Source organism: Delphinapterus leucas, chromosome 11, assembly GCF_059928025.1.
Source record: "Delphinapterus leucas isolate spDelLeu-1000000601 "Yukka" chromosome 11, BTC_Dleu_Yukka2, whole genome shotgun sequence".
Taxonomy (NCBI): domain Eukaryota; kingdom Metazoa; phylum Chordata; class Mammalia; order Artiodactyla; family Monodontidae; genus Delphinapterus; species Delphinapterus leucas.
Genome location: NC_143139.1, coordinates 43,991,883 through 44,018,296, shown reverse-complemented (window position 1 = coordinate 44,018,296; position 26,414 = coordinate 43,991,883). Strand labels below are relative to the sequence as shown.

The 26,414-nt window shown below is 50.2% G+C and overlaps 1 protein-coding gene and 1 non-coding gene across 5 annotated transcripts; one reads left to right on the top strand and one right to left on the bottom strand.

The window, feature by feature from the left end:
• On the bottom strand, positions 1–23,161 carry IKZF4 (IKAROS family zinc finger 4). 4 transcript variants are annotated; one of them, XM_089920841.1, is made up of 8 exons: positions 14,216–14,499; positions 12,372–12,465; positions 10,828–10,932; positions 9,246–9,506; positions 8,057–8,224; positions 5,078–5,227; positions 4,483–4,614; positions 1–3,853 (listed from the first exon to the last, which is right to left on the bottom strand). In XM_089920841.1, exons 1-8 carry the CDS (start codon positions 14,300–14,302, stop codon positions 3,093–3,095), a joined length of 1,758 nt encoding a protein of 585 aa, XP_089776967.1. In that variant the 5' UTR covers positions 14,303–14,499; the 3' UTR covers positions 1–3,092. The 4 variants fall into 4 exon arrangements, with proteins under 4 accessions (XP_089776967.1, XP_022427597.1, XP_022427593.1 ...); XM_022571889.3 differs by lacking the exons at positions 12,372–12,465; positions 14,216–14,499 and adding an exon at positions 17,896–23,161; XM_022571885.3 differs by lacking the exons at positions 12,372–12,465; positions 14,216–14,499 and having other exon boundaries at positions 5,066–5,227; positions 10,828–11,090.
• TRNAV-CAC (transfer RNA valine (anticodon CAC)) lies at positions 7,612–7,684 on the top strand. Its single transcript has one exon. It is a non-coding gene; the product is annotated as a tRNA-Val (tRNA).
• Positions 23,162–26,414: the final 3,253 nt, after the last annotated feature.

Genomic DNA, 26,414 nt, shown 5'->3' with positions numbered 1-26,414 from the left:
TGTTAAATTACTCATGTTTATTTATAACAGACCTTCAGCCAGTACAGTACAAAACTTACAGTAGTATATCTCCGTTACACAAATATTTACTTACAATATATTACATATACAAAATGCTTTGCAATAAGTCTCAAAAGCTAGTTTAACTCCCCTTGAGAAAGGAGAAAAACTCTTTAAAAAAAAAGGGGGTGGGGGAAGGGGGAACCAGAGGAAAAGGAGGAGGTGAAGGGCTGAGGTCCAAGGAGACACCAAGCATAGGCTACAAATGAAACCCTGGGAGAGAGAGAAGAGAGGTGGTATTGCACTTGCTTCTGTGTTTTATTTTTTTTTTCTTTTTGTTCTTCATAACTTCTGATTAAAAATATATATTATATATATATTATGTACACAAGGAAAGAAGCTGCCGGAAGTATTACAAAATCCCATCTGCAGCTTGGACACTGACACGAAAAAACAAAGGTCTGGAAAAGTGTCTATTTAGAAATTTTTTTGTGTGGTGTTGATTTTAAATATCAATATAAAAGGAAAACACCTCTTTTCTCCATGTGGGTTTCAATGTATTTTTTTTTCTTTTTCTTTACTTTTTTTTTTTTTTTTTTTTTTTATGCAAAAGGCTGCTGGGAGAGAACATGAGGATGTTTGAGGTTCCAGAGCTGGAAGGCTCTGGAAAGTAGGATTTTGTACCTAAGACCCTGGTTAAAGTGCAGTGATGGTCTGGAGAGAGACAGAGTGCCCTTCTCTCCCCTCCTTAGCACCTGGTCTTGCCCTTCCAGTCTCTGCTCTCATGGGCTCAGAGTATGGCCTCAGAGCATAGTCTTTCATGTTCCAGGAGGTTACAGGTGCCGAAACTGACTGGGGGAGGGGATAGGGCACCCTAAGGCTCTGATACCCCAGAAGGGACTAGTCCTTATGAGGTGTCACCAAATACACAGCAGCAGAAGAGGTGGTGAGGGCAGGTCTAACAGGAAGGGGCTCAATAACCAGGACAGTTGAGGGGAACCCCAGATATTAATCGCAGCTCTGCTGCCATTCTGAAACAAGAAGCCAGTTCCCTGGGGTGTTCTCAAGAAGACTCTCCCCTTCTCCAGAGACCACTCTCCTCCCAGATGACTCCCCGATCCTCTGCCCTTGGCAGCATCTGTTTATTGCTACATTGTCAAGGAGGAACAGTCAACCCACGGTGCCCCTCCTTGACAATCTGGTTCTCTTGGGGAGACCACATAGTGTGGGAGAAAAGGAGGAAGAAGAGAAGTTTTTTAGGGTCTCCCTTCCCATAATAGGGTAAGGTAGACTCTCTTAGAGCCCTTAAGAGCCCCAATCCCAGGGTCTGTTCCTTAGCCAACCTTTTACCATCCCCCTAAATTATCCCTGATAGGGAGTGAGAAAAGTAGGAGGCAAAAGAGCCAATAAGGAAAGGACATGTGGAAAGAAAGATGGAAGGGAAGAGAAAAGGGGAGGGAGGGAGGGAGGGAGAGAGAGAGAGAGAGAGAGCGAGAGAAGGACGAAGTGTTACAACTTGTGAGGTGTTGTGTTTGGTTTTTACTTTTTTTTAATCTTTAAATATAGAAAAACAGGCTTTGGTTTGAATCTCAAGGAAGCAGAGAATGGGATGGCTGTGGCCTTGGGCAGGGAACTCTTGTAGAAAGAGACCTCCATTTGCAGTGGAGCTGTATCTCCTCCTGCCCCCTTCTCACTAACTAGGTTACCCAAATAGCCAGGGGTCTCTGCAGTAGCCAGGAGAGTGCCCCCTCCTGCCCTACATCTGGGAGCTGAGTGTAGAGGGGGCAGTAAAGGATGACCCCCCAGTTCCGTTGTGCCCATCCCATTCTTGCTGGGACAAGAGTGGAATGGGGAGAGGGGCACATGCCCTTGCTCATCCTGGGATAATTTTTGGTTATACAGAAAATTAGGAGAGAGAAAAGAGACAGTCTTTTCTCCCTGCCACTGATCCTAAGAACAGGGCTCAGGAGCCCGGGAATGAGAGGGTGAATCCTGCTAGGGGGAGAAGAAGAAGGCAGCGTGACGCGGGGGGCTGAGGGTACCCCCTTGTTATCAGGCAGCAACTCACCAGTTTCTCATAGGACAGGGACCACAGAAGTCCCTGAGAGCCCAGGAAGGTCACTAGAGTGAAGAAGTTTGAGAGGTGGGAGAGAAAGAGAAGAATTTTGACCCATTCCCTTCCCTGGTTCCCATTTAGGCACCTGTGGCTCCAAACGTGTCAGAGACAGAGGACTGCTGACCTAGCCTTGGCCCCTGAGAATATAAAATTGGGGCACTCCAAGGACAGAAAAACCACCACGGAGTAGACGGGCAGTTCGAGGAGAGAAGAGAGAGATATCACATCCTAGAGGCAGATCCTGAATGTGGGCTTTGGGGAACTCGTATTCCTAGGGGGATGTCAAGAGGACCCTCAGTCCCATGGTGCCTGGGGAGAATGTCTTCGGCCTCTCCTACTTCCAAATGAGGGATTTCTTCATTCGATCAGGAGTAGTGCAAGCTGCCTAAAGTGAGAGGGCACAAGAGGTATGGAGTACCAGGTTGAAGGGTCCCAGAGAGGAGATATAATGTCACAGAGCTAAGGCAGGGCCAGAGGGAGCTATCACCATCGAAACTGAAGAATCAGATGATGTAAAAGATGAGGACTTAAGTCAAGAAGCTCAGGGTCTCTTAGCACTAAGAGGAGCTTCCTACCCCTGGGGCTGTTGGAGAAAGCTGGATCAAAGAGAAAAATGAGGCCTAAAGCAGAAGGGGACTGTGGGCAGGAAGGTGGGGTGTGGTAAGTGACCGATATAAGTTAAGAAAAAAAAAAAGCAAAAGAAAACAAATTATATTAATAAATAACTCAGTGAGTATGGTGGGAGGAGAGGAGAAGAGAAAAAGGAGAAACATAAGCAAAAGACCTGTTTCATCACAATGCTTAGAGCAGTCGGGGAAGAGGAGGCGCACAGGTGAGGAGGGGTCAGGGTCAGGTGTGAAGTCAGGTAGCCAGTAGCGGGGCTACACAACCCAACTCCTTGGGACGTGATGGGGACAGGGCTAGACTCCTGTAGGTAGGGCAGTGGAGTGGTGGACCGAGGGGGGACGCTTGGTCACTAGCCCACCTTGTGCTCCCCCCGGACAATGTGGGAAGAGAATTCGTACCGGTCCTGGCTGTGGTAACCACAGATGTTGCACTCGAAAGGGTCTCTGAAGCCATGGCAGCCCATGTGGATAGTGAACATGACATGGTCCAGGAAGAGGATGCGGCAGTGCTCACATTTGAAGGCCTTCACCGGCTCACCGCTCTCGCCCACCACCCGAAGCACTTCCTTGGAGGGGCCTGGGGTGCCCCGCAGTAACCCCTCCTGTGGCTTGGGGTCCTCTTTGGCGTAGGCAGGACTGGGCCGGCCCACCACAATGGTGGGAGGAGGCTGGGGTGGGGGACCCTGAGGGAGGGATACCACTGCCCCAACCCGATCTTCGTGGTTGCTCTCTGTATCTGTGGAGTCCTGGCAGCCATTGCTGGGGGACGCCCCGGGGTCAGTCAGGGGGCCTCGGGCCCGGTAGAGGAGGGGACCTCCATCAGCCAGATCCTCGGGTCCCTCACCTGCTTCTCGGGACCCTGGAAGCTCCAGTCGACCAGGGAGGGGCTGCATCTGAGTGTAGACAGAGCTGATGACGGGCGTGAGTTCTGAGATGCAGTTGGTAGGTGGAAGGCGGAGGGGACGCAGATGTTCTGCCCCCACAAAGGCCAGAGAACCTCCAAAGCCAGGCTCCAGGCCGTGGTGTGCCACCAACTCCACATCCTTCTCATAGCCACCCGAGTTCACATCATAGGGGAGGTCCGAGAGGCTGAAGCGCATCTGCTTTTCGCCTGTGGAGAGAAGGGTCTCAGCAGGGCTGGCTTTGGATAATTCCTAAGCTCCCCCAGGATTACTTCTTCATTTTCTTTCCCCTGGGGATGGCTGTAACATTATTCACCACCCCTCATTTACTTCCCTCAAGGTCAGGTCCTCTGTGGGGCTACTCCCTGACTCTGGGCTATAATCTTAGGGAAGGACACAGTCCCAGCCCACTGGTCTTGAATACTTCCTTCGTTGCTCTCTATAAAGCTCTAGGTCCTTAGAGAGCTAATGACCAGGGCCAGGTTGGGGGACTCCATACACACCTCCTCTCTCTGACTCTAAGGGTCCTTCACTCAGCCCCCGGAGACTGAAGTCCTTACTATTTTCAAAAATTGGAAGAGCCTGAGCCCCTGACCCCCTCCTCTTACAACCAACCACCTGGAGAGACCTCAACTCTGACCCTTCTTACACCGTCACGATGCGCTCCCTCTTCACTCCCCTCCTGTTCTGGGGATAGATTCTGAGCACCAAAGACCACCAGACCGCTTTCTTTCCCCCAAGCAAATCTCCAGACCCAGTTGATCTAAGGGCTACCAGTGCTCAGATTTAGATGAGCTGTGGCTTAAAGCTGATGTCTCCTCTCCAACTGGGCTCTTACCTACAAACTTCTGGGGAGTGGAACGCTTGCGTTTGGTGAGGCTGTTGGCCAGACGATCAATGAAAGTTGGCCTCTCAGAGGATGAGTGCAGCATGGAGTCTGGCACCATCTCCAGGTCCCGTATCTCATCACCTAGTGGGAGGGAGGTGGGAACAGGTAGGAGCAGCTGAGTAGGGGTGGCAGGGGCCCAGCTGCCTTTGCCTGGAGAAAACCAGCAGGTCAGTAGCTAAGTAAGGTCAAATCCCATGCCTGGGAAATGGGGCTCTGCTTACTTCACCCCATCTAGACCTCACCACAGCACATTTCTGATAATTTGGGGACAATACACGTGGCCCTTGATTGTATACTTCCTTGTACTCTCTCTCTCTCCCATTAGACTGAGGACATAGATCAAATCCTCCCCCTCCTCTGGATCTCCCTGCAGTACCCACCACAGGGCTCTGCACCAACTGGGGTGCTCGGCACATTTACTGGGGTAACTGTCCCTGTTCCATAGACCCCATCCCTTTGTGGGGGTAGGTGCTGGGATTACCCTTGTCCTGCACTCCCTCCGGCCTTGTCCTCAACTCCCCGATGGTCCTACCTGCAGGCTCACCTGACTGGCCAGCCAGAGCTTGGGCTTCAGTGCTGAGACTCTGTAGGTAGTTGTGGCACCGCTCCTTGTGCTCCTCCAGGGTGCTCTGCTGTTTGTAGCTCCGGCCGCAGTAGTTACACTTGTAGGGCTTGCCCACCGTGGGAGAGGAGACTGTGTAGGAGAGAGAAGAGGAAGCACTGGAGTTACTTCTCCCTGTGCCCTGGCTCTGCAAAACCGCCCAGGAGCAAACGTGCACGGGCGTTGCTCAGTCGAGTTCTTCTGCTTGTCTTCCTTTCCCCAACTTCAGCTGCAAACACGGACAGACGACCAAACCTTGGAGAGGAGGGACAACGGGCAGCTATGGGAGAAGAGAGGGGACCCAGGGCACATAGCTTTGGACAGTTGGTGGGCCTCAAGATGGCCAAATTGTTGTTCAAAGGAAGGGAGGACCCAGGGACTTTGTAGGGGGTCATCCCTGGCAGGCAGGCTGGCCCCACCCCAAGATCTCAGAGTCTGGGGCCCAGACTGTGGTTTAACCTTTCCATGTGGCAGGCGGGTATAAGTGCTGTTTATCAGACAAGGGGATTTTTTGCTTACGAACTATCTGTTTCAGTTTGGGGGAAATTGGTGGGCTGGAGTGACAGAAACAAGAGCCCTTAGATCTGCCAATGTGGGGAGGGGCAGTTTTCACTGACCTTTACTTGTACTCTTACCTCCATCCCTGGCCTGGTTTTACTACTCATTTTTCTTTCTCTCTACACTGAGATACCAAAAGAGCCCTAGAAAAACCATCACTGATAGAGAAATTCTGAGAAGAGAAAAAAAAAAAAAGAACAGAACAAGAGGAAAGTAAAGGTGAAGAATAAAAGGAAGAGAACACCAACTTTGGGGGTCTTTTTTTAAAAAACAAAGAACAGGTTATGAAGATTTTGTTTCCACTGAAGAGAAAAAGGTTGGAAAAACTGAGATCAACAGTTCCTTTAAAAACAACTTGAGGGCTTCCCTGGTGGCGCAGTGGTTGAGAGTCCGCCTGCCGATGCAGGGGACGCGGGTTCGTGCCCCGGTCCGGGAAGATCCCACATGCCGCGGAGCGGCTGGGCCCGTGAGCCATGGCCGCTGAGCCTGCACATCCGGAGCCTGTGCTCCGCAGTGGGAGAAGCCACAGCGGTGAGAGGCCCGCGTACCACAAGAAAAACACACAGAAAACTTGAGAGATGATATTTGTGAAAGTATCATTCTACTATTGAGCAGGGGCTCGGGAGAAGGCATCTCCAGGAGGCTGGTATTACTACCCACCCCCCAACGCCTAAACTGGGCCTAGTCTCAATCAATCTACTGCCGTTTTGCTCTGGCACTGTAAATCCGAGTGGTTGGGGGATGAGATGAATGCCGTGGTCCTCATCCACCCAAGACTCTTGGGGAAATGATCTAACATCTAGGGGAGAAACTCCTTTTTTCCTATAGTGTGGGCTGTGATAGAAAACATCTCACAGAGATGGGATCCAACAGTATTTGTGTCTGCTTCCGTCCCTAATAATCTCCTACAGAGCAGCGTCCAATATCCACCCAGCTGGCCCTGCTGTTTTGGTAGGAATTCTAGGGGGCCAAGCCATCCTTGTCCCAAACCAGCAGGGGGAGCCACCCCTTTTCCTCAGAAAAGGAGCACAACTCCCTGGCACCTGCCATTAACGGGATTCCAGCGAGGCTGCAGAAGAGCTCTGTGATAATAACATCTACCTTGGAATTGTTACGAGGATCACATGAGTGAGGAGACACAAGTGAAATGCTTTGGAGATTATAAAGCATGAATCAATAATGATCCTTCTCCCTGGTTCTCCACATACATAGAGATAAAGAGGTCCCAGCTCCAAAGTGAGAGAATCTAGAACAAGGTAGGTGGCTGGGAGAAGTAGAGGGTGGTGAGGTGATTGCTCTGTCCCTTTAAATCCTGGCCTAGGAGAGTTTAAGAAAAGAGAAAAACAGCAAGGAAGGTTTCCAAGGACAGACCCTACTAATTATTTCCCCTCTGCCCTTCTTCCTTCCTTTTCCCAATCTTGAGCTCCCTCCTTCCTGCCAGCTCAGCTCCTGGCCTCTTCCCAAGTCCAAGCCAAAGCTTAAAAGTTAGCAAAATGCTTCAAAAGTGCTATCTGTCCAGCTGATTCAGAAAGACGTCGACTCAACCCGCCTTGGCTGGGGCTAGGAAACCTGGTTAGTCCAGTTCCCTGGCACTGTTCCAAACACTGACCTCCAGGCACCCTCTGGATTTGCTGTTGCCTCTGGGAAGGTGACAACCTCTTGGGATGGGAAACAGAAATGGGATACTCTTTTCCTAGGCTTCCTTTCTTCCAGTTTGGGAGGCCCATGAAAATTTTCAGGAACCAGCAGGAAGTCAAGGGGTGGACAGACAGAGGGGGGAGATGCAGATGGTGACAGGTGTGGGGCCTGGGGCACACGGGAGTAGAAGGAGGGGTTTCCCTGGTGCTCAGCAGTAGGGGGTGATGGGGCCCAGAGGGTTCTGGCATCAGCGTGAACTTTAAAAACCAAGTCGGGGGACTTCCCTGGTGGTCCAGCGGTTAAGACTCTGCGCTCACAACACAGGGGGCCTGGGTTCAATCCCTGGTCAGGGAACTTGATCCCGCATGCCACAACTAAGAGTCTGCATGCCACAACTAAAGATCCTGCATGCGGCAATGAAGATCTCGAGTGCTGCAACTAAGACCTGGTACAGCCAAATAAATAAATAAATAAATAAATAAATAAAAACCAAGTCAGGGAGGGTGACTGTTGAGAGCCAACAACGTCACCCAGGCTCCTTCTTGCTCCCTATTACAGAGAATGGCAGATGTAAAATACCCCATCAAAAAGCCCCAAATCCCCCATGGGGCCTGCTGCCCTGCTCTGTGAGTGCTCTGCCCTCCTCAGTGGCAGACACTGTAACTCCCCCAATACAAGAAAAGTGGCTGAGCTCTATTTGCTGGGTGTCCCGGTCAGGCCACCTACCCGAGTGTGTGCGGAGGTGGCCAGTGAGTGCATCACGCCGGCGGCAGGCGTAGTTGCAGAAGGGACACTTGAAGGGCTTCTCCCCAGAGTGCAGCTTGATGTGGCGCAGCAGGTTGCCCTTCTGGGTGAAGGAGGCACCGCACTGGTTGCAGTGGAAGGGCCTTTCCCCTGCGAGTGGAAGACAGAGCCCATACGACCGGGCGTGAGGAACTGTGAAGGTTAAACCTAGTCCCTCACCCTCTGCTTCACCCCGCCCGGGGAAAGGAAGGTGCTCAGAACACATTTCTGAGAGGCAGGGCTGTGCCACACACACAAATCCTGCTTTATAAGGACCCCTTGGGAACAGTCTCACCCTGAGATGTGGACGAGAGGTGTGTGGCAGGGGAAAGGGCACCAGCCCTGGAACTCTGGGCCAAAGACTGTTGTTAAGAACTGAGCCCCGCAGGTCCCACTCTGCCCCAGAAGTCTGAAGCCCAAAGCCCAAGAAAGCTGGGAAGAGGCTTCTGTATTCCTTTTTTTTAAAAAAATCATGAGACAGGGGCTTCCCTGGTGGCGCAGTGGTTGAGAGTCCGCCTGCCGATGCAGGGGACACGGATTCGTGCCCCGGTCCAGGAAGATCCCACATGCCGTGGAGCGGCTGGGCCCGTGAGCCATGGCCGCTGAGCCTGTGCGTCCGGAGCCTGTGCTCCGCAACGGGAGAGGCCACAACAGTGAGAGGCCCGCGTACCGCAAAAAAAAAAAAAAAAAAAAAAAAAAAAAAAATCATGAGACAGGGACTTCCCCGGTGGTCCAGTTGTTAAGACTCAGCGCTTCAACTGCAGGGAGCAAAGGTTCGATCCCTGGTCGGGGAACTAAGATCCCACATGCCTCGCAGCACGGCAAAAAAAAAAAAAAAAAAGTCATGAGACAGAAGGGCCCAAACAATACCCTGTTGGACTACAGGACCCTTCTTGAGGCTACCACACCTTCCCCTCCGTCACCTCCTGAGACAAATACCAGCTTTTCTTTGTAACAACAGCTGAGGAAAGTGCCAGGAAGTACAGGTGTTGAGGGAGTCCAAATTTCATCACCAGACCTTTTTTCATCAGCTAGAAATGGTGCTGGGAGAGACCCTTCCCTTCCTGAGGCTACCCCACTGCGGCATGGCCTCGCAGCACAGCCTCTGCCTCGGGGCACCTGCTGTACTCACCCGTGTGGCTACGCTTGTGCACCATGAGCACGTTGGGTCCGATGCAGACCATGCCACAGACGTCACATTTGAGCTTGCCATTGGGCAGCCGGATGCCACCGGGGGAGTGAGGCTCTGGCCCGCTTCCATCACAGTAGCCCAGGGGCTCCGACAACGAGTCTTCCACGATCACACTGTCGTCCTTTTCCAGGAGCCGCTCATCTGGCCCGAGCAGTCTGCTCGACTCCTCATCGCTGTACATCTCCACCTTGATGGAGTTGGCTGGAGGGTGGGAGGGTGTTTAGGATAGAGACAGGCAAAGGGGGGAACCTGCTCGTGGGCCAGAAAGGCCCTCCTAAAGTCGGAAAGGCTGTGTCCAAGCCCTGAGACATTGAGGCTTTAAAAAAAACCAATCCAGAACTTCCCTGGTGGCACAGTGGTTAAGAATCCGCCTGCCAGTGCAGGGGACACAGATTCGAGCCCTAGTCTGGGAAGATCCCACGTGCCGCGGAGCAACTAAGCCTGTGCGCCACAACTACTGAGCCTGCGCTCTGGAGGCTGTGAGCCACAACCACTGAAGCCCTTGCGCCTAGAGCCCGTGCTCCGCAACAAGAGAAGCCACCGCAGTGAGAAGCCTGCACACCGCAGTGAAGAGTGGCCCCTGCTTACCACAACTAGAGAAAGCCCGCATGCAGCAACAAAGACCTAACGTAGCCAAAAATAAATAAATAAATTTTAAAAAAAAGAAAGAAAGAAGCCAATCCCCTAAGTATCCTGGGTGGTGATATGGGGTCCTGCTGGGACCTGAAACAACCTTTCCTCCTATTCCAGCCACCAGGAAAATAGGTTTCAAGAGAAAAAAAGTTGGGGTACATGGGGTGTCTTCAGTTACTGGGGAGAGGAGGAGGCTAAGGGGAGCTTTCTTCTCCACTCTCTTGTCATTAGGAAGGATGTCTGGCTTGGCCCTGGGCAGGAAGCCAGCAAGTAACAGTGGCGGGAAAATGGTCCTAGGAAGACCAAGACGGTGGGCTGAAGAAAGAGCAAAGCTGGAAGACAGAAATGGTTCACACTATCCTCCCACCCCATAGGACCAAACACCTCTACTCCCCTCCGTAAAAATCTGGAGAGGGGGATGGAGAAGGGAGGAGCCATTGAGGAGAGAGCTTTGGCTCTAGCTCTGACCTACATTCCTGGCTATTCCAACCATTTAGAGAATGTCACAGATCCAGGGCCAGCTGAGGAGGGGCAGTCATGGGGACCCTGTCTGGCAGGAGACTGGGGGGTGGTGATGGGGGGATCCTTCTCATCTCTATTTCCTAACTCCTGCTCACGACCATTTCTATCTACTCATTTCTCCAGCTCCAGAATTCCTCTTTGGAGCCTTTACCTTAATCCCACCCGTGCCTCTTTTAATTCCACCCTAGTCACTAGGCAGTGACCATTCACTCTCCTCTCAGAAGTCAGGGAAACCCCGGACTGAGCTCCTGAGTCCTGTTAGAGACTCTGAGCCGGAAACCAGAGGAGGGCAGCGATGGGGAAGTGGCTGCCATGGAAGGCGAACTGAGGGCACGTAACGCCAGGGAGGGCAGGAGGCTGCACTTACCACTGAGTGAGCGGCTGGGAGAAGAGTGCTGGCTGTTGGGGCTGCTCACTGAGGGCCCCACTGGGGCCCCGAGGAATTCCTTCTCCAGAGATGAGTCCCCGCTACCTTGGAGGAGAGAACAAGAGGGGAGGTGAAGTTGCAGCGCGAGCCATTTACTGTCCATTGCCTAATCTCTTCAAAGTTCAGTTAAGTTTCACAAACATTTATCTCGTAGCCATGTACAAGTCAGTGTTGTATGCCTGGCACCATACCTTGTGCCCTCGCCAGCCTGGGTGCCCGGTGCTGACTTCCACGAGCTCAGTGGCTGCGCCTTGCCCACCCTACCTTCATCTAGGCCTGAGGGGAAGAGCATCATTGCCTGACGTCCACAGGAAGCAGGGCTGGGGCTGGGCGGGCCGGGATGGAGAGGAAAATGGGGCCTCAGGAGGGAGGTGGTTCAGGACAGACGTTCTTCCCTACTGTTCCTCTCCGGAGCCCCTGACACCAGGTTCGGGATCTGCAGGAAGGGCAGCTGAAATTGTCCCTGAATCTAATCATAATGATAGTAATCATAATAATAGTAGCTAACATTTTAATGTTTCTTTCAAATTTTTTTCTTTTATTTTATGGCCACACCGCATGGCATGTGGGATCTTGATTCCCTGACCAGGGAGTGAACCCACGCCCCCTGCATTGGAAGCGCGGAGTCTTAACCAGGGAATTCACAATAGCAGTTAACATTAATTGAGTACTTACTACATGCTAGAAATTGTTCTATGCACTTTAAATGAATCATCTCATTTAATCTTCACAGCAACTCTGTGAAGTAGGTGCCAATATTTTCTTAATTTTACAGATGAGGAGACTGAAGCACAAAGAAGGCTATGTTACTTGTCTAAGGTCAAGTAGTGGTGGAACCCCAATCTGATCACAAACAGTAAGTACCCATGCCTTAACCAACACCTGTATAGCTAATTGGGAGTCACCGTTTCAGTAGGGAAGAGCTGGGCCCATTCGACTTTCTAAAATCAGCAAAAATGTGGCTACTCTAGAAAGCCTCCATCTGATATGATTCCAATCACATATTTACTACTTGATGGTCCCTTGACAGTGAAACAATCAGTTTATTCTCAATATATTCATTTTAACTTGTTCACAAATTGCTTTGTAAAAATGCTTTTTAAGAGTGTCATATATGTTTTTAAAAATCAGATAACACACCTGAAGATACGAATCATATCTTTAAAAAAAATCCCTCCTCCCCACAGTCTTCTGCACAAATATACAGGTGAAATAAAACACATGTAGCATGTAGATAAACACACACAGACACGGACACATGCCATATATGTAGATACACATAAAGAGAACATACCTATTGGGAGAAACATAGTCATAGCCTTCAACATTATCTGCTAACATGAACATGCATAGATGTGTGCACACAGGCCTAAATATGGAAGACAGACAGAGAGAGAGAGAGAGAGAGAGACAAACCCTAAAATTCATCCCTAAAGTCCACCTATTAGTATTTTACCCAATTTCCCAGCTATGCACATACTTACTTTCACAAAATAAAGATTCCATTATAAAATGGTTGGAGTCTTGGGCCTGAGGCAAGAAATCCGGAACACACCCTCCTGAGGGATCCCTCTCCAGCTTTGGTCAGTGGGAAGAAAACAACCACTCAGGACTTTGGGACCATTTCCCATTCATATCCTCTACTAAAAGTCCCATTTCCCCCATTCTATCCCATCAAAGCCTGAGGAAATTTGTTCACTACCTATCGAAGAAGCCTTATGGCTTGAAACTGAGGTTCCCCAGCTGGGGCTCTTCGGATGAGCCATGGTTATCTAAAAAAAGTTGCCCCATATCAGGACCACACACATATCGTGAAGTGAGCATCTCAGAGTTGTGGGTTGAGACTTGTAGACTCAGACCCAGGTTTAAAATATGTCCTTTCAACTAAGAGTAGTGTTTGCTAAGGTTAGAAGGGCTGAAAGGTTATCTTCTCATTCCTTTTCAAATGTTAGTGCTGACTTGTCCTAAATCACTGGATGTTAGTAATGGGGGAAGAACAGGGCTCTGGGCCCTGGCGCTGAGTCCTTGACCCTAAAAGGATGAGTGAGCTTGCTGGAAATCCATTGCTGGTCCCAGCCTACCAGGCTGAGGCTGCCTCTTGGGGCCTGGGGCTTGATATATGGGGAAAATATCCTTAAAGGGAGATCTAGGGACACTAAGGGAAAAACACCCTTTGTGGCTCTCCCTCTTAAGGCCTGGGAACAGGAGGAAGAGCAGTTACCTCCAGAGTCACACCAGTAGTTCAATGGGCTCTTTGATGCCGTTGCCTTCCCTAGGATAAAGGTAAGAGGCAAAACAAGCTCAAGTCTACTTTTATGGGGCTAATACATAAAATAAATCCATTTCAGGGGTCAGAAAGCCTTTTGGGGCTCCAGGGATTTTGAGTTTTAGCTGGAAGGTGAAGAGAACTAGAGTCAGATTTAGGAAGTTCAGCAGTTCCTCTCAGCCCCAGAAACCCCAGTGAGGGAATTTCAAATGCCTGGGACTCCCAAGAAATACCAGACTGTCAAAGCCAAGAATTAGGGCTGCTCTCAGGTCTCAGAGAAATTTTCTTGGTCAAAGTCATCACAGATTGGCTGAACCCCCAGAGGGCAAAGCCAAATCATGAGGTTCACATCAGAGGAACCAGGAGGTGGGCAAAGGGCATAAAAGCAGGAGGAAGAGAAAGGAACCAGAGCAACATCCCACCAGCTAAATGTGTTTCCCATGTTGAGGGGGTGCAGCCCTCCGCTCCTGCTGCCCTTCCTCCATCCCTTCAAAGAGTGGCCACCTAGGGAAGAGCCGTGAGGTCCGAGAGCCTCCACACTTCTCTGCAAGGGACCTCATCCTAACCGCCTTCCTCTTCTTGAGCATGGGTTCCAGGGGGCAGGATGCTAGACTGCTAGCAGGGAAGAGTGGGGTCAGGAGCAAAGAAAGACGCCCATCCCCAGCTCTATTGTGGGGAGGAGGCTGAAGCCCCTCAGATCTCAGTTCCAGGTTGAGGCATCTGCTGCGAGGGCTTCTCTTTACCTCGATTCTTTCTATTGCCCATTCCCACCCCAGCCCGTCTCGGCATTGGCATTTCACCCCAGGCAGCTCTACATCTGTCCCCAAGGCCTAATCAAGATGTCACCACAAGCTCCCACTGTCCAAGTCGCAGCCTTCGCTTAGCAACACCAAACACCATTTCCCATCCTCCGCAAGTGTAAGGAGGAACGCCCCCTCCCCTGCTACACACACAGCCCCCGTCCTCTCCCTCTCCTCAGGCTTGGGAGCTGTTACTGAATTGGCTCCCTAGCCCCAGCGCCCCCCTTCCCCCCTCCACTAGCCACCTTCTGCCTGAACTTACATTATCCTTCCCTTGCCGGTGAGACCCTGGGGTGCGAACGCGGCCGCCGCCTTGGAAACGGCGAGGGAGTGCGGGTGGTGTGTGCATGTCTGCGTCTCGGTGGCAGGCAGGGGTGAGCCCAGCCACTCACCTTCCAGGAAGCGTGGATTCCTGGAAGTGAGGGGAACCGCCGTCATTTCGCAGGCAGCGGCAGCGGCACGGTGAGCAGGGGCCCACGGCTGCAGCCAGCAAGAGCTCAGCCCAGGGTGTGTGTGTGAGCATGTGTCTGTGTGTGTGTGTGTGTGTGTGTGTGTGAGAGAGAGAGAGAGAGAGAGAGAGAGAGAGAGAGAGAGAGAAGGAGGGAGAGAGAGAGAGGGAGGGAGAGAGAGGGAGAGAGGGAGAGAGAGAGAGAGGGAGGGAGAGAGAGAGAGAGAGAGAGAGAGAGAGAGAGGGAGAGAGGGAGAGAGGGAGAGGGGGAGAGGGGAGAAGGGGAGAGGGGGAGAGGGGGAGAGAGAGAGAGAGAGAGAGAGGGAGAGAGAGGGAGAGAGAGGGAGAGAGAGAGAGAGAGGGAGAGAGAGGGAGAGAGAGAAGCAGCACAGCTTGGATGTGCCTGGGGAGGGGGCTGGAGAGAATGTGTATGTGGTGACGGGGGCTAGGCTACAGCATCCCTTTCTCAAGCCAGTGAAGGGCTGGGGTTGGGGAGTCCACAGGGAGGGAGGCAGATGCCGTTGCCCTCGTGCCCAGCAGACAAAGAGGAACTGCACAACAAATGCCTGAGAAAGACAAGAGTGTGTGCGAGAGAGAGAGAGATGGATGGGCCCACAGGGTTGGGGGAGAAAGGGGGGGCCCCCAGGGAAGGCCCAATCCTCTGCCAGCTGGGGAAGCCAAGGCCTCAGAGGTCATGGGGCCCAGGACAGCGGGCAGCTTCAAGGCTCTCAGATCGGCAGAGAGCCCCTCCCCCACAGAACTCAGGCTCTCGTATCCCTCCTTTCCTTCCTCCTCCAGGAGGGAGGTCGCTCTCCAGATCTGGGGACTGACAGCCTCCCCCTTCCCAGCAGCCAGAGGGCCCTGCACAGTCTGATCTCAGGCTCGTGTTGCTCTGTGGCCCTGAGCCCTTTCAGATTCCAGGCAAAGTACTGGTATAGTCTCCCCACCTCCCCTCCCCTCCTGTGCCCCTGGGGCCCCAGCAGCCGACAGCCCTGGCTGAATCCGCCCTCTATCAAGACAAGGCCTCTGCTCCCTTCCCTTCCAGAGGAGCTGCTCACTGACGTGCTGACCTACTTTGGAAGACTAGATTTTCTGATTCCAAGAATTTGGGGGTGGGAGGGGCCGTGAAACTTTGGGCTGTCTACCCCTGGATCCCTTTCTGCCAAGGTTCCCTTAAACATTTCAGTCCCAGAAAACTTGGGACAAGCACTGCTCAGTCAGTTAATTGCACGAGCTGCGTTTGAGCAACTCAGTTTCCCTTGAAAGATAGGGAATGGGGGTGGGGAGAGCACCTGTGTAGTAAATTAATGGATTCCTCCTTTCTTCCCTCTCTTCCCCAGGAGGGAATGACCTGCACCTTTAGAAAGAGATAGGGGAAGAAAAGGTGGATTTTCTGAAACAGGTTCTGTGCGGTGGGAAAACTTCTTCGAAGAACAGGAGAGATACCCCCTTCATCAACTGGCCAGGCAAGTGAAGGCCCCCAGGTGTGGAGGCGGAAGAGCTGTGATGACCGTGAGGGGGCCGCCGCATACTTTAGGAGGGGTGTGCACTGCAGCCTTTCCCACTGCTTCCACATCAGTCCGGGAGAGAAGGGTCAGCGACGGGCACTCAGGCACCCCTCCCGTGAACTGTCTCAGCCACGCCCAGTCCTGCAGGGGCTGCTTTTCAGTGCTGATGTTAACCCTGCCTTGATTTTCCCCTGTCCCTCTCTAAGGTACAACAGCTGCTGACGTCTAGAATTCTCAAAACACAGATGAGGGGTTTCTGGCCTCCACTTTCATTCAAAAACCATCCTGTGCAGAGGACTCTTCTTATCTAGGAAGGGCCACCCTGCTGAAAGCAGGGAAAAGCTTGGTTCCATAGCACAGTGAAGCCAACACCCTCAGAAGTTTTCCTCTAATATCCAACATTCTCCAGAGACAGGACTGAAAAGAGCTCCATGGGATTTCCCCAGCCGGCTTCCTAGCTTCTCATTTGCCTGCCTTAGGGCAGGAACTTTTGCATCTGAGTGTTCCCCAGCACCAGTGCAGGGTCCTGAGAACAGGTGTTCCTCAATAGTGGTTTTCTGAATAGGCTTAACTGAGCAGGAGGTAGGAGGACTGGCTGGCTCCTCAGAAAGGCCATGACTTTAGTTCCAATAAAGTCTCTTTCAACTAAATCAGTCCACTTGATCCCTGTTACTCTGTCCAGCATGTAACAGGTATCAAATGCCTGTACCCATTCCAACGCCTTCCCTCCTTAAATGCGAAAGGGGTCAGAGTCAACTTCTTACCTTGACATTATGCAGGTGTTGTCAATGACTCTCATATGTGTGTCTGACCCATCTTGCTATCTCCCTTAGCGCATGCCCATAATTCCTCCATTGATCCCACTTTAAGGTAAAAAAATAAACTATAGGTCATTTCTACAATGGTGCCTGGATTACTGACGGGGATACGCATCACCTCAAAACCCAATTCTGGCTCCCTTACCTCTTACAATCACTTCCTGCCCTAACATTCTAATGGTCCAAAAAATGATTCCTTCCATCGTAGAGACAAACTCTGTCCCAGGCCCTTTCCTACACCCTCAGAGAGAGAGCCAGATGAAGTTCCTCATTTCTTTTCATCTTGTGAAACTCTAAGAGGATCCTGATTACTTTCATATCCCTAAAAGCCACCCATGCTACAAGGAGTGATCTCTTCTCCCTCAGTAAGAGTATTTGGCAGGTATAAAAAGCTCCAACGTTATGATCACGGAAAGGATTGGGGGAGAATTGGGCTCTCTACCTCTCCTTCAAAGGTATAAGCTCTTGGCCCACTGGCTGAATTCAGACCATAGATAAATTTGGCTTCTTGCCCCATGGAACATTTTTTAAAATATGGAGTTATTATTTTTAAATGGATACATTTCACATAAAATCCTGATTTCTGATTTCTTTTGAAAAGCTAGAAGTTTTGGCCATACTGGATACACATTCCCACATGGCAATGCCTGTTGGACCCTGCAGAGCTGCTGCTCCTTGAGGTAGGACATGTGCTCTCCAGTCATGACAGTCCCCATCATTCTCTTCTGCTCATTATCCAAAGCCAGTTCACTCTTTTACATACACACCTGGCCCATGCAGGCCTTTGAGGTTTGAAACCTGGCTCTGCTCTCTACCTGGCTGGGACAGGATGTTGTGCTGTGTTTAGCTGGTGACCTCAGAGCATAGAAGAAGGGATCTTATCTTCCTTCTGTCTCTTTGTTTCAAATCAGTCCTCTCTCTAATAGTCTCTACTCATATTCCTCTCCTATTTCCTTCTCCTACTCCTATCCTCCAAGATGTCTGGAAAGAGAATCACTTTATAGGGAATGTAAAATGACCAAAATAAATGCACACTACCAAGAGTGAGTGACAGCTCTGTGACCAGGGCACTCAGAGGTCCTGTGCTAGGCTGAAGGCTCTCCACTCTCCTCCACAGGAGAGCATCTGCTCCCAGCCCCTTACAAACAGAATGCACAAGAGGGCATACCAGACATATAGGAGCGGCCATTGCTGTCTTCTATGTCCATCTTAGAGAGATTCTGCTGGAAGAGAAAACAGCTACTATTAGAAGCCAGATCTGGAAAGGGAGTAGGTTTCTCTCTAACATTCTGGAGTTAGCAAGAACCCTAAAGGATCACTTAAGTGTGCTCTGACCCTATCCTAAAGAAGCAAAACCTCATACTTTGTCCTGGAGAGAAAGACGATGTACCCTGACTTAACAAACCCCAGGGTCTCCTCCAACCTCCAACTTCTGCAGGCTTCCCCAGTCTCTCAGGTGGAAACACTGTCTTATTCTACACCGGTCCCTGATTGTGTTGTTTGGAGAGTAGACCCTCTCCCTGTAAGTGGAGCTGATGGTGTAGGAAAGGAGACAGTTTACAGCTCAGCTCTCATGAGGCAAAGAAACAACCCCATAGAGGCTCTAAACCTTGTTAAGGATGGGGTAGCAATAGGAGGAAGAAGCTAGATTCAGTCATTCAAGGGATACTTTTTTGGGTGGAAGGAGGGAGGGGGACAGGAAAGTAGAAGATAGAGGAGAGCAGTCCACCTCAAGTTCAGAGAGGAATCCTCTACTGAAGGTGTAATAGTCAAATTAAACCTTTAAGTGTTTCCCCCCTTCTTGTCAATTACTTTGCTATGTTTATTTTTTTAAAAGGGGAGTTGGGGTGGGAACCTGAATTTAAAATGCAGGTTAGTCTATTTGAAGGAAGGCAAACAGTAACTGGCAGTAGAGTATTAAACAATCAAGAACTGAGGATAATTAAAAGTGATAATTTGTTGCAATGAATTATCTCAGGAGCCTGTGGGAGGAGAAAAAAAATTCTATTTGGTAGAAATTTACATACATCCAAAATTGCTTTCACCAGTCATCTCATGAAAAATAAATACCCCAGGGGCAGATTTGGGGGAGCTAGAGTGGGGCGAGGGAACAGCCTGAGCTGCTACCCAGATTCTTGGTCTCTTTGAAGGATCTCACTGAGGCAGATGGATGGAAATCTGGTTTGCTGGTAATACTATATTGATAGAGCTGGGGATGGGGGCTCTGGAGGGCACACAGGGGAAAAGTGTCTATCACCCTGTCTCCCTCTCACCACACTCCAAGTCATTCTTGTCTAGTGCTGAGAGACATCATACTCTAAAAAGTCTCATGAGAAAGCCTGACACACGGGCTCTCCTTCACTTCGCAAAGCAGCTCTCCCTAGATTTCATTAGAGAGATTTCTAGTCTCACCTAGGACGCCTGGGTGTGGAAGAAATAATTCTCCAAGTTTATTTTCAACTCCTCTTTTCTTGACATCCTCCCCGGGATGGACTGAGCTTTGGGACCAGACTGCTAGACCAAGCCACAGTAAGAAGCAGTTCCTTGAAGGTTCCCTTAGGGGCAATGACGAGAAGAGCCCAAGTCCACAGTGGTTAGTGAACTCATACCCTCTGGAACTAGCCATGGAATTTGCGGTGGTCAGAGATGGAAATATGAGGGAACGCGGTCTGGTACTCATGGGGCCCCTTTCATTTCTTAATCATTAGCTCCATAATTGCCCTTTGGGATTTTGCAGAGCTCAAGACACCACACGTGACTTCCCACCCCCACCCCACCCCAATGCAGGAGAAGCAAGAGTGAGTAGGTTTTTCCCCATTTTCTGGAGAAACTGAGGTTCAGAGCAGCTAAGTGACTTGTCTCAGGGCTCATAGTGAGCCTGGAACAAGGAAAAGAACCGAAGTCTCCTGTCTCTCTGAGGTGTGCTTCCTTTCAAAAGCCAGGGTACTCAAGGCCTTCATGGATCTTCTTGCTTTTCCCTGGTTCTAACATCTTTTCCTTTGGTGTGATCCCCGTGGGAGTGGGGTCTGTTACTTGAAAAGTAAGAGCAGGGACTTCCCTGGTGGCACAGTGGTTAAGAATCCACCTGCCAATGCAGGGGACACGGGTTTGATCCCTGGTCTGGGAAGATCCCACATGCCGCGGGGTGACAAAGCCTGTGTGCCACAACTACTGAGCCTGTGCTCTAGAACCCGCGAGCCACAACTACTGAGCCCGTGTGCCCCAACTACTGAAGCCCGTGTGCCTAGAGCCCGTGCTCCACAACAAGAGAAGCCACCACGATGAGAAGCCCACACACCACAACAAAGAGTAGCTCCCGGTCACTGCAACTAGAGAAAGCCTGCGCGCAGCAACGAAGACCCAACGCAGCCAAAAATAAATAAATAAGTAAATTTATTTATTAAAAAAAAAAAGTAAGAACAAATTGAGCAGGCTCTGTGGGGAGAAATATCCTAATGCAATTGTGTGTGTGTGTATGTGTGTGTGTGTGTGTGTGCGCGCGCGCGCATGTGTGTGTATGAACGGGGAGCTAGACAAGCACTAGGTGAGCGGAAGAGTTGAAGCACAGCATTCAGCTATGCTGAATACTGGCTCAGGAAGTGCATCTCATTCTTGGACACCTGCCCAAATGGCCCCAAAACAATTTCCAGAAGGGTCTGAAGGAGTTGTTTTCTGAGTTGGACTTTGTTCCTAGAAGTAAACTGAGCTCTTCTGTTTCTTAATTTTTCTTAACAGGTGCTCCATGACACATCTTGGGCAAAATCAGTCTTTAGCTGTCTCCAGCTGGTCTAAATGCCAAGTTGGTAGCCCTGGGAGTGAGACTGGACTGAGATTCTGCTGTTCCCGATCCTGGTATTCTGAGAGCCAGGAGCACATCAGGAGATGTACTTCACTGTTTGCTCAAGTCTTCAGGCAGCATATCCCTCTCCACCTTCCCACTCCCTGCCCCTCAAAGAACCTTCTCCCCTGCCTGGCCTGCCAGGAAGATCTTAGTGTCTCCTTAGAGGAACTGGGTCAAATTAGGCAGTGCCAACTGGAGACACACCACAGCGGGAGGAGGCATAAAGAGGGAGAAGTTAGTGACACAAGACAGGTTTGGTTCAAAGATCTCAAAAGGAAACTGGCTTTAGAGCAACACAGACACCATTCAGTGATGGACGCAGGCACATATGTACTGTAAATTCAGTTCAGTGAGCTGAATACAAAGCAACTAGAAACAGCCAGCCTCCCAATTCAAAAGGAAGTATTTTTATGAGGAGGGAGGAAAGGTTGGTCATTGTAACCTGAGACAAAGACTTTCTTCCCTGTTCTTTTGAATGCACCTGGCACCATAATAAGAATCCTCCATGGCCCTGGCTTTCTTCCATCAACATGATATCACATTTAAACAGGAATGGGCAGGAATGGGTATCCCTTCCAGACAGAAGATTTCCCACCACACTTCCTGAGAAGCAGCAGGTGAGACCAATCCAAGGTCTGACTTCCAAGGTCAGGCATCAGCTACCACCCTCATCTCCCCCTCTCCGCAAAAATGTTCCCACAGCTCTAACTATTGGTGAAAAAAATATCAGAAAGTCAAGTTTTCTCTATGTAGTGGCTCTGAAAGCCTATGGACATCACAAGTAATTAAAGCTCTTCAAATCCTCTAAAGAATCCTGTTTGATCCAGTGAAACGCCAAAATTGGAATTTAAAACACACTCCATGTGGCTTAGTGGGTAGAAAGGTAGTGAGGAGGATGTTGTTGGGAAAGAGCGTGAAAGTGGAGAGAGGGGCAAGGATCCATGCCATCCTTTTGGTTGCAATAGGGAGGAGGGGAAATTTTTTTCTCTGGTCTCTCTTAGGATCTGGGATCTGAGGTGGAGCCCAGTGATTTAAAAAAAAATTTTACTGGGGTATAGTTGATTTACAATGTTGTGTTAGTTTCAGGTGTACAGCAAAGTGAATCTGTTATACATATATCCACTCTTTTTTAGACTTTTTTTCCCATATAGGCCATTACAGAGTATTGAGTAGAGTTCCCTGTGCTATACAGTAGGTCCTTATTAGTTATTTATTTTATATATAGTAGTGTGTAGGCGTCAATCCCAATCTTCCAATTTATCCCTCCCCTCCCTTACCCCCCTCCCCCAGTAACGATAAGTTTATTTCCTACATCTGTAACTCTATTTCTGTTTTGTAGATAAGTCCATTTGTAGCTTTTTTTTGGTTCCACATATAAGCGATATCATATGATATTTGCCCAGTGATTATGAACAAGACAGATCTTCCGACCTGCCTGGGATTGAGCAGTGCAGGTACTAGAAGTGGACCAAACCCAAGCATCATCCTCTCCTGTCTGTGCCTTCCTGAACTGAATGAAATCTCAGCCAAAAAAATGTTGGAATCACAAAGCTGGCTCTGCTCTCTATCAGGACTTTGAATAACTGGGGAGGGGGAAAGGGTAAAGGGTTGAGAGAAGAGGTGGAATTAGGTATTGTCTGCAACCTGACTACACGCCCCTTTCCAGGAACCAGACCTAGACATTGAGCGATTTGCAGCTCTGAAGTGATCTTTAGGGTCAACCTAGTGCCCTCTGAAGGAAACCCACCAACCTTTTCTCAGCTTATGTGTCTGTATTTACAGCAGAAAGATCTGACTCATTTTCACCAGGTTGTAGATAGTGACCTGTTTACTTATACCACAGACGAGGACAGCTCAGCTTTGTTATCCAAGTGCTTGGGGAGCAGTGTGGAGGGATGAATTCCCAGGTCACCCTAGGAATGGCCAGTCTCTAAAATAAGAAGGGGTAAGAGCTGGAAACACAACACCTGGGCAGTGGGAAAATATCACCTCATTGTCTCCTTTTAGCTCTCAGTTGGATGCATCTTTTCTCTTGTTCTTTGTGCTTCCCTGGCCTCCCCACGTAGACTGCGGAAGAGAGAGAAGGCTAAGGTTTATGGGTGGGAGGAGAAACAATCTCACCCCTCCCATGTGTCATTTCAGGACTAAGGAAAGGGCCAAACTAAACAGTTTAAATCACCAGGTGTGATGCACATGAGATGATACTTTCTGGGGTTTTTGGGTATACCCTTGAGTACATAAGCCCTGTGTTTATAGAAAGGCTCCACAAGGTCACTGCTGTTCAGCTGTACCTTTTGGCAGGGGTGGGTAAAGTAGAGCAGGGCAGTTCAATTTGAGTTTTATAATAATAGGTTTTGAAGCCAAAGATGCCCAAAACAGGGTTTACCATCTCAAGTGAAGTTTGAAATGACATGGAAGTCTCAATTAACTATTCTGATTGGGGTAGGGTGGCAAAAAGGTGGAAGAGACAGAAACAATTGCCTTTGGTGTCAGTCCTGGCCAGAAGTCCCTAATACATGGTGACCAAAAGAGCTCACTGTTGTTTGGGCCAGGAAGATGTTTTCAGGCTCCTCTGCTAACGACGAATCTTGCTCTGACAATCCAATTTAGTAAGCCTCTGTTCATTTGGAGGGCCTGGGGCAGGGGTGCTCCAGGACCTAGAGAATCTTGGAGCTAGAATGGATTTGAGAGATGATCTCCAATCTTTTGGTTTTTAACAGAAAAGTTAAACTAAGCCCAGAGTCACCTATCTGGTTAGCGATAGAAGTAGGACAAATAGAACCCAGGTTACCAGTCTGGGCTTCTTTCTACTACAGCACAAAATCAAATCTTGCCATAGCAAGGTCTGGGGCTCCTCTGCTTGCCTTCTTACTTGGGTGATGAAATGGACAGTTTTGGGGTCTCCATCTTAGTGACTTAAGTCCTTGAACTACAAACACAGGTCTATGGATGGGAAAAGAAATAATCCTCTTCCTCCCATGTCTGTTTTCAGAGATTATGGGCCTGAGGAAAAAGCCAACCTAGACTCTCACTAAATCTCTTTAATGTAGGAACAGGGCTCCTTGGCTCAAGGATTAGACCAGCATACGTATTCCAGCAGAGTCTGCAAGGTCAATGACCCTTGGGGGGGACCAGGCCATTCATATCAGCACTACCCTTTCTTAGATGCTTTCCTCTGAAAGACCTTGAACCTGTCTCTCTGTTTCCAATACAGAGTCCCCAACTCTTCTGAGAAAAGGAGGCAAATGAAAGAGCCTGGAATTCAGAGCTTTCTCCAGCAGGGTCAAGAGACCAACAAAGGGAGTCCCTCTGCCTGTGGCATTGTCTATACCCACAGAGTTCCACACTCCTATTTGTTCCTACGGAGTGAAATGAGGCTAGAAATACCTGCCCTACAATAACTTTTTATTTTTCCTTGACTATTTTTTTTGTGTGTGTGTGTTGAGGGAAGAGAGATGGCCAGTCAGGGAGGAAATAATTTCTTTGTGGATGTTGGGTGGGGAAGGTAGGATAAAAGATGGGATAATGTTCCTCCCATGCTGGGCAGTACTAAGCATGTACTAAGAGGAAATAAGGAATAAACTTTCAGTTGCATTTTCCACTGGAAAAAAGTCACAACTTATTTCTGAGCCAAGTCCTCCAAACCTACTGAGAGTAAGGGGATTGCCCAGAAGCTACAATTGAACTAACTAACTGCACTCAGTGGGCAACAAAAACATTATGTTTTGTGCTTGAGACATCAGCATCTATTGAGTAGGACACGATATAATTCTGAAGCTGCCAAATTGAGGGCAGCTCCCACCATCCTCAGGCCCATCCCAGAAGCTCCACTGAGACCTCTTCTGCTTCCCAATGGTAAGGCTATTTTCTTCTTTAAAGACTTTATTTTTATCTCAGGAGCCACTCTTTTGACAGTTCTCATGACCCAGGGAGCAGTCTGGATTCTCTGAATTAGGCTGTAAGTGGGGAAGGCTGAAGTCCCCTGCACACCACAGAGCAAGATTCACCGACCTACTGGCAGACCCATGAGGAGATGAAGAATTCCCAGCTGGGCATTTCACATACCCCTACAAATAAGATGCTACACCCAAAGGGTGTCTGATTTGGCCTTTTATCTGGTCTTGTCCTCAGAATCTGAGTTATCTTAAGTGGAAATATTCTAGGTAGTCAGACACCTGCTTTTATTGCTTCCTAAGGACATGGACATGTACCTTCACCCAGACAAAGTGAACAAGTAGCATCAAGGGGAAACAGCCAGGGCTCAATAGTCTGCTGCTTGGCCATGATGTCGGAAGGCCTAGAGCTGACCTATGAGCAGGTCACAACCATACCATGCTCACCACTGATGCTTTGAGGGCTCGGACCGGGGAGACTGGAGTATACCTGGAGCTATAAGACATGTAAGTGGGGGTGGATAAATCACAACAGTAGGCAGTTTTGCTTATAGAAGGGACTGAGGTGAAAGAAGGTGTGCAAACTTTGACACAATGTGGTTTGTAATACATCAAATCTTCCTAGAAGCAGAGTCAGTAAATTCATGACCTTGGAGGGGAAACGGGGTACCATATTTCCTAAACATCTCATATCTAAAGGTCCATGTTCCCACTAAACATTGTCACCAGACAGGACCAGTCATAATTTAAAAAAAAAGAAAAAAAAGGATAGAAATCAAACAGTGAGAATCTACAACTACAAGGGGGAAGACAATAACTGTGGATGGGGCTGCGTGAGGAGGTACAGGGAAGGCTGTTTTAGTTTAGACCTGCTTCCCAAGTCTGTTGTACCCTCTGGTGGTCTGCCCCAGGGCTTCCTCTGTGTTTCTTCCTTAGGGCTCCTACGCAATGAATCTCTTCCATCCCAACCTTGCTTCTCAGGTTCCCTGGACTTTTCACCCTACATAGTACCCCAGACAGCACTTTTCGCTCCACCCTAAGTTTCTTCTCTACCACATGTTTCTCCCACTCTGCTCACTGCCTCCCAGCCTTCCCACTTAGGCCTATGTCTTTCTCTCTAACCTTCTTGACGGACACCTTGCCCCCACCCAACCCCGCGCCGCCTCTCGCTTCTTTGCCCAGGTACCCAGTCTAATTCTCCTTTCTCCGTCCTGTCCTTCTGTTCTACCCCAGCTGTCCTGTCCTTCTGTTCTACCCCAGCTGTACCCCACGAAGGAGCCTCGCGCACACCAGCTCCCGCCTGTCCTCGGTCCTCTGCCGTGACCCATCTCCCGCCCTTTTAGGACGCCTAGGTCCCTGCTACGTCCCCCTCAATCCTGTGGCCTCGCGCCAAACCCTCCAGGCCAGCTTCCTCCCTTGGGCCGCAACCCACCCAGCGACCCTCTTCCCGCCTGGCCCCCACCCACGTGTCCCCCTCCCTTCACACCCAAGCCCCTCAGGCCCCGCCCCGGCGGCCGAGGCCCCGCCCCTCGCGCTTCGCCCAAACCCCGCCCCTCACTCACCTGAGGGAGCTCCGCGCGCGCGCAGGCTGGGTGGGAGAGGGAGAGGGTAAGGTATTGGGGGAGGAGGGGGCGGGGCGGCGGGGGTCCCCCACTCTGGCCCGGGCGGCCCAGTGCGGGGGGAGTGGGGTCACTGAGCCGGCCGCAACCGGGCCGGAGGCGGGACCCGGGCGCTCAGGGGCGGCGGCGGCTCCATCTCCATCAACGGCTTCACCTGAGGAGGGACGGACCCCCCCCATAAACCCCCCCAGCACGGCTGTCCCCCCTCCCCCGAACAACTTCCGGCCCCACTACCAGGCGACAGGCGGCGTGGCTGAACACCGAGCGCCCACAAGCCGGGGAGACAAGGGAGGAAGAGCTAGGGGAGAGTAGCCGAGCGCCGAAAGATTCAAGT

Bases quoted from the DNA above. Each gene is read 5' to 3' on its own strand.
- IKZF4 (XM_089920841.1), bottom strand. From the start codon at position 14,302: ATGCACACACCACCCGCACTCCCTCGCCGTTTCCAAGGCGGCGGCCGC. The intron at 12,466-14,215 runs GTAAGTTCAGGC...CACTGACCAAAG, and splicing joins ACCGGCAAGGGAAGGATAAT to CTGGAGAGGGATCCCTCAGG. The intron at 9,507-10,827 runs GTAAGTGCAGCC...CCCACCCTCCAG, and splicing joins TCCCAGCCGCTCACTCAGTG to CCAACTCCATCAAGGTGGAG.